The 7,723-nt window shown below is 39.6% G+C and overlaps 1 protein-coding gene across 3 annotated transcripts in view; it reads left to right on the top strand.

Annotated features, from left to right (window-relative positions):
- Gpd2 (glycerol-3-phosphate dehydrogenase 2) overlaps positions 1-7,223 on the top strand; it is a 145,559-nt gene extending 138,336 nt beyond the window's left edge. For all 3 annotated transcript variants that reach the window (XM_055600530.1, XM_055600529.1, XM_055600532.1), the window contains exons 14-17: positions 2,587-2,699; positions 2,815-2,893; positions 3,063-3,161; positions 5,983-7,223. In XM_055600530.1, the coding sequence (XP_055456505.1) occupies positions 2,587-2,699; positions 2,815-2,893; positions 3,063-3,161; positions 5,983-6,108 (417 nt within the window). In that variant the 3' untranslated portion in view covers positions 6,109-7,223. The remainder of the gene's footprint in view (positions 1-2,586; positions 2,700-2,814; positions 2,894-3,062; positions 3,162-5,982) is intronic.
- The last annotated feature ends 500 nt before the right edge of the window (positions 7,224-7,723 follow it).

The raw sequence follows: 7,723 nt of genomic DNA, 5'->3' as shown, positions 1-7,723 counted from the left end.
TGTGTGTGTGTGTGTGTGTGTGTGTGTGTGTGTGTGTGTGTGTGTGTGTATTGGTCATCTATTTCTTTTTTTAATTTTTTTTCTTTTATTATTATTATTATTATTATTAATTACACTTTATTCATTTTGTATCCCCCCATAAGCCCCTCCCTCCTCCCCTCCTGATCCCACCCTACCTTCCCTTTCTTCATGCATGCTCCTCCCCATGTCCACTGATAGGGGAGGTCCTCCTCTCCTTCCTTCTGATCTTAGTCTATCAGATCACATCAGGAATGGCTGCATTGTCTTCTTCTGTGGCCTGGTAAGGCTGCTCCCCCATCAGGGGGAGGTGATCAACGAGCAGGCCAATCAGTTTATGTCAGAGGCAGTCCCTCTTCCCATCACTATGTAAGCCACTTGGACACTAAACTGCCATGGGCTACATCTGTGCAGGGGTTCTAGGTTATCTCCATAAATAGTCCTTGGTTGGAGTATGAGTCTTTGGGAAGTTCCCTGTGTTCAAATTTTCTTGTTCTGTTGCTCTCCTTGTGGAGTTCCTGTCCTCTCCAGCTCTTGCTATTTCCCACTTCTTACATAAGATTCCATGTACAATGCCCACCAGTTGGCCATCAGGCTCAGCATCTGTTTTGATAGTCTGCAGGGCAGAGGCTTTCAGATGAGACTTTACGTTTTATTTAACCTCACAGATGTAGATATAGACACATTTTTTTTAAGTTTTCAAATTCAAATTTATCATTATACAGCATTTATGATATTTTATTTCTTTTGTTGCATCTGTTTCCGAAGAGAAAGGAAGTGGGAAAGGGATAATCTCCAAAAACAGTTTGTCTTCGTAAGGAAACAGAGCACCAAGCCTTGGCACTGCCATTGTCTGCACCATGGCTTAGTAGCCATGCCTCACTGCATGGTCATTTCAGTTTCATATTCGGTGTTTGAGGCTAGCTGAGTTTGTAACATTGTTTGGTGTGAAGCTGTGAATTTAAAATGCATTTTGCACTCAGGCAGGCAGAAGCAGGCAGATCTCTGTGAGTTTGAGGTCAGCTTAGTCTACAAAATGAGTCCAGGATGGCCAAGGCTGCACAGAGAAACCCTGTCTTGAGAAACAAAACAAAACAAAACAATCAAGATATACATTGGCTTTTGCTAGATGATAGTGTATGAAAAACAGCATCTCAGCAGCTTAGGCTGTATACATGACTTAGTCTTTAAGAGGGCTGTCAATCCTTGCAGAACACCCACACCCACACTGGACACTTCATAACTTGTGAAATTCCAGATTTAGGGAATCTGATGCTCTCTTCTGGACACCATGGGTACCCCACATGTCCATATACCTGCACACATAGATAGGCACCCACACACATATATAGGCTAAATTAAAATACAGTAAAACAAATCTTAAAAACCAATCTCAGGGGCTTGACACATCCAGCATGTTTGTTTGTTTTTGCTTTTTGTTTTTGAGACACGTTCTCTCTATGCATCCTTGCTATCTTGGAACTCCATAAATAGACCAAGATGCCATCAAACTCATAGACATCTGCCTACCTCTGCTCCCTACCCTCCCAGCACTGGGATTGAAGGTGGGCAACACCATACCTAGATCAGCCAGCATTTGATGTCTCTCTTTTATGTTTGACCAAGCTATGACTGTTCTCAGGACCAGGAACAAGAGAGGCAGAGAAAATTAGGAAGTCTTTTTAAGCCATCACTCAGAAGTGGAATAATTTACATCCATTCATGTTCTACTGGCCAAAGAAGTCAGATGGCCAAAACTCACAAAGACGGCATTAAGAAATATATTATTAGTGTGTGTGTGTATCGAGAGAGAGAGAGGGAGAGAGACAGAAACAGACAGACAGACAGACAGACAGACAGACAAAAGCAGAGGCAGGCTATGTGTGTGTATTTATATGTGTGAGGAAAGAAATTTGGGAACAATATACACTAATGTAGTCACATGATATAGTTAGATGGAGAGTGGCAAAATTGAAGTAACTGACCTGGGATACTGAAAATAGTGAGAATGACTGCAGAGGATAGCCAGCTTCATGCTAACTCTGGCTGTGAGAAACCGCTGGCAGAACTTCTGCATAGCTGACCCATGGGCACAGCCAGCCATGCTAAGGAGATGTTTTGCTTGTCATCAAGCTTTAGGAATTTCTTCTTGTAGAATTTGATAGTAGCATACAAGAGCACACTACAGTAAGGAGAAACATGTAGAATGAACATCCTTATATTTTGGAGAAGCAGTCAAACACAGGTGCTGACATGCTCCTTGAAATTTAAGAAAGATGAACTGAGCCCAAGGCCCACCCGAGGGTGCCTGGAACCAGAGCTCAGGGAGAATCAGGCAGCAAATGCAGGTGGACGGACATATCAGGTGTGTAAGGTTACAGTGTATAAGGTTCTGTATCTGTGCTTAGAGTGTGTTGAAAGTTGCCCACCTAGGAGGAATGGTAGGTAATTCTCAAGTAAAGCTGGATGTTGGCTCAGTGAAAGTCAGTTTCTGGTGATAAAGGACATAGAAAAGTCAAGCCCGCCTATGAAACTGCCACCTTTTTGTATGTGTCTTTTCTTTTTCAGGAAGAACTTGAAACGGCCACAAAGTTTCTGTACTATGAAATGGGCTATAAGTCTCGAACAGAACAACTCACAGATCGTACTGAAATTTGTCTGCTGCCTTCAGACATTGATAGGTACTTCTAATAGCTCTTCCTCCTTCTTCTGCTGCTCTTCTTCCATATCCTCCTCCTCCTCTCTCTCCCCTCTTGCATGTAAGACTATTTGCTATTATTCAATTTTGTGTTGCAGGTACAAGAAACGATTTCATAAGTTTGATGCAGATGAAAAAGGCTTCATTACTATTGTTGATGTTCAGCGTGTTCTAGAGGTAATACATATATTTTTCTTCATTATCAGTATTTGGATATAGAAAAATAATATTGATTAGCATCCTTTACAAGTCATATTTTTGAAGTTTTGGACAGTCTAGTCAGATTAGAAGATGGCTATCCATTGTCTTTACTCAAAGCCTCACTTCTCTGTGCTTTTGTGTCCAGAGTATCAACATACAGATGGATGAAAACACACTCCATGAAATTCTCAATGAAGTCGATTTGAACAAAAACGGACAAGTTGAGCTCAATGAATTTCTGCAGGTGAGTTTTGATGAGACAGATGTACTTGTGTTTTTACTTTTGCTTGTCATGAAGCTAAGAATGGTTTCTTAGGTCTATCCATTACTCACTTCATTCTGAAAGCGTAGCCCGAGCCAGCAGCACTTGATCTGTCTGCCCTTGAGGATGAGCTCTGTTGGTACCTGGTCATTTTCTTTCTCTTTGAAAGAGGCATCTGTTTTATTGGCTAATTTAGATTAAATCCGAGTTAATTATGGCTTACAGAATTGCAAAAGTAAGCCATGGAGTGTGATTGCTGGACCACTGCCTATGATGAGAGGCAACATAATATTTCTAGTATGGAGAGTCATTGTTTCTTTTTTTAATGGGAGAAATTATAATCTGTAGTTTTATTCATTGAGTAATCATATTCACTTAAGGATGCAGTTGATTTAATTCTTACATTTTGAAGAACCGGAAAAGCAAATGAGAAGAAACTTAAGTTCTGGGATGAAGACCACAAATTTAAGCATATTCATTTCTGACGTTCAACTAACCAAAGTTTCAATTGTTCAATCATTGTAACCATGAAGGGAATCTATTTTGTTACTGTAACCTCACACTAGATGCTCTGCATTACCCCTTAGTAGTTAATGCAAAGGAAAGAAATTCATTAATTTATCCCTAACTGTCCATAGGGTTCTGATCATTGGAAGGGCTCATTGGCTTCCAGGCAGACAGTTTCTCTTTTTCTGTTTCTTTTTCTGTAGTGTTTCTTGGTCAGGTATTTCAAATGAATGCCAGGTCTTGCTTGCACCATGGCAATGATGAATGCTGAACATGAAATAAATTAATGCTGGGATTTTGGTCAATGTCAGCCCTTTCTTCACTGTGTCAAGTTAAACAAACAAGATCAAGGCAAAGGAAATGGTAATTGTCTCTCTGGAGATGAGCTGCAGATAAGAGCATTGTTGAATCTAAATGCAGAAAAATTTCGAAGGTTGTGTCCAGCATTACAAAAAAGAATGTTTAGCTATTTAACTAACTGTTTAACTAAATGCGAATTTTAAATTGAATTTGAGATTTATGGTTAGGATTTCGAAAACTTTTAATGCCTCCTTGTATATTTTTTTTTTCCAGGAGAACATTTTATTGTCTTAGAATTTTAGAAAACTCTTCTTTAAATAAATAGCTTATGCTTCATTTCCTGTGCTTTGCAAAGAAACAACAGCATTTAGACCTGAAAAACCCAGGGTTTTAGAAACAATAAGAATCTAATTTAGGGAATATGCTGTGTGGCTTGGGTTTTAAGTAATTTTCTTGAATGTAGCAAAGTTAAACACATAGAAAACAATTTAAACCACCTGCAGGTTTTCTTGTAGAGGTTTTAAATAATTGAGTATTTCCTGTTCAGTTCTAAATGAAAGCAACCATTCATGCTTTCAATAAATACACAGCATATTTTCCAAGTTATAAAACACTGGCCCCTTTTCTTGTGAAATCTATTCACACCTAGATAATTATTTTTTTTCTTGCAATATAGTTTTGAGATACACATAATACTTAATGGAAAACTTTTAGTTTGTTGAGGTTGGTACAGGAAACTCTCTCGGTGGCTCAGGCAGAAGCCCAGCTCTGACAGCTCTTACCTCTGAATTCCAAAGCTCTCCCAGAATCAGAGGGAAAACAGTAAACAGAAAATTGTTCTGTCTTTAAATGTCAGCATTCCTTAGGTAAAATATTTCACAGATGTAAAATGTGCTTCCACATTTGATAATTTAATGAAGTCTTTTCATTTTTTGATGATTAAGAGCCCACATTTATCCTGTGAAAGGTCTGATTTGGGGTATGGGTGTCCGTTTTCAGTCATCCTGAGAGGACACTCAGTACAGACGCTGCCTGGATGTATGACGTTGTCTCTGAGTCTGGCCTTAATGACACTTAGGCATGTAGGAGTTGCTCTTTCGTAAGTGGTCACCTGTGGAGCAGCTTTTAATAAGGTCAGGAGATTCAGGTCCGGACCTGATGCCCAGACCAGGTGCCTAGACTCCCAGGTGCAGCACATTTTTTCGAAATGTATCTCTGTGAACTAAAACCCTAACTCTGAAATATTTTAACTATTTCCACATTTTTTTAATATAACTTACTCTATTGAGTACATTCTTTAAAATAGAAGAAATAAGATTTTTAAAAATCCACTAGTTAGTTCCATATTGATGTAAAAGGAGAGGCAATCCTTATACTCAGAATTGCAAGGTGCTGTCTGGATTAAAGGCCTTTGCCCACTTTCTGCTTCTGATTTTGTCCATTGGATAGAAATGAATTAGCTAAAATCTGTAGGTTGGGGACTTTTATTCTTAGGGCAGATCTCTCAGTCCATTTTCAATGACTTGTATATAAATTTGTGTAGAAAGACTTTAAGGAACTTGGATTTAGAGGACTTGAATGGTCAGGTAACACTGAAAAATGATAAAATTTTTTAGTAATTTTAGGAGGTCATGGTTTGCCATTGCTCTATCCCTGAGATTCCTTCTCGGGATTTAAAAATAGAATTAAAGATCCAATATTTGAAGGTAACTTCAAAAACGTGACCCAAATTGCATATGGTGGGCAAAGGTGTCCATTAAATTTGCTTTTAGGATAGCCTGATCTACTGGGCAGACGCCATCATTGTCAGCAGTGTGAAACATGCTGCCCATCACCTCTTTCTAAACTCTTCAAAAAGCTGAGAGTGTGCTCTTGAGCCGACGGAGCACTCCATTTTCCTCCACATGGCACAGGCAATGTGTAGCAGCTAAGAAGAAGAGAGTAGAGTAAGCTGGCCTGGCTGCTGAGTGTCTTCCATCTTTTCTCTCTCTTAAAGCTGATGAGTGCAATTCAGAAAGGAAGGGTGTCTGGAAGCCGCCTTGCCATCCTGATGAAAACTGCTGAGGAGAACTTGGACCGCAGAGTTCCGATTCCTGTGGATCGTAGCTGTGGAGGATTGTGAGTCTGACCAGTATATCCACAGCTGGCACTATGTTCCGACCAGAGATGACTTAAACCACTCTAAAATAGTGCCTATGATAGCTGCATTTTTTTTTAATAAACAAAAAAACAAAACAAAACGCAAAAAAGCCCTGGAAAACATTCCAAAACTTTTAAGAGGTTGGTGTATTTGCCAGCTTAATTTGCCAATCCTGTATTTGTATTTGTCATTCAGTCTAGCTTCTGAAAAGTGTTATTCTCATTTTTAGCGCACATCGATTTTAATGTTTTGTATCCATTCTGTAACCCACTCTGCCTTTCCATTCATGCATTTGAATCGGTTTCAGAGGCGGACTCTGAACAGATTGGAAAGAAGCTAGGGAGATTTTGTGAGCACCAGAGCTCTGGAGCTTGAGCTTATAGTTCGCATTTTATTTTATTTTTTTTTCCAGAAAAGCATCTGACCTATTGACACAAAAAAGAGAGGTCCGGAGACTTCTCAGCCCTTGCTACCTACCCCCTCCCTAATAATACTGCTCCCTTTTCTGTCTAGAGCAACTCTAGTTCATCCGGAGAGGGAAGACAAAAGTTTAGATCTGGTTGAGATTTGGTTACATTTCTAAAAGAGAAACTCTGAAAGCTTCCAGAATCGCAGGAGTAAGATAAAGACAGCACTGACATTTGCCGGGAGGTACAGTGATAGTTGCTTCTCAGCAGTTCATTTTTTTTCCCCCAGGCACTGCTGGCTTTCTTTGACTATTATAGTTGCCAGAAAAATCCTTGCTTTTTTTACTTTAAAACCAGCATTTGAGTGGCAAGTTGGATATAATGGGATGGGACCAAATCTTTCCATTCCCCATGGGAGGAATGATATAACACAATTTTCAATCCCACAAGTCCTGGATCTTGCGGTGTTGTCATGCCTGCCCTTGTTGGGGTGTGCAGCAGTAGTGCTATTTGCAAAAAGGTAACAATAAAAAGAAATTGGACAGACTTTTGTTAACCTTAATTATAACATTAGAATAAGGTAGGCCACTTTACTATCCGAAATCAGTTTGTTTGCCAAAAGCCTTTCTCTCTAAGTACCCAATGGGAAATTTTCATTCTACCAAAAATAAATCAAAGAAAGACACCAGACACATACATTGAACGTATATTAAAGTGTGCATTGAACTCAGCAAATAGTCCATAGAATAGAGATGCCAGTTGGGAGATGCTTTGTTATATTCTGTTGGCATTATAACTAGTAATCTTAATATTTATTACTTGTGCTCCATTTTCTGACGCTCCTAACGATCAGTTTCCTGTGCATAAGAGGAACTGTAGCCCATTGTTCACATTTCTATCCCGGCAGGCTTTGTTGCACAGATTTTGTTCTAGCTTTGTGGCCTGGTACATAAAAAACCTTTGTGCTACTATTTCTGTTAATGCAAACATTGTCTTTGTGCCTCATTCATTACGGGTTATGAGTCTGCATATTATCATCCAAACTGGGAGGTGGTCTTACCTCAGACCTCAGCCCCTCTCCGACCCCCCTACCCCTGAAATGTGCAGAAACTGCAGAGAGAGAGAACTCGATTCATTATTAAGTGAAGTTAAGTCGCTGCCACGTCTGTGTCCGGGAAACCGGACACAGA

This window comes from Psammomys obesus, unplaced genomic scaffold (assembly GCF_907164565.1).
Source record: "Psammomys obesus unplaced genomic scaffold, mPsaObe1.curated_primary_1811, whole genome shotgun sequence".
NCBI classification, from domain to species: domain Eukaryota; kingdom Metazoa; phylum Chordata; class Mammalia; order Rodentia; family Muridae; genus Psammomys; species Psammomys obesus.
This window is presented reverse-complemented; position numbering and strand designations above follow the sequence as displayed.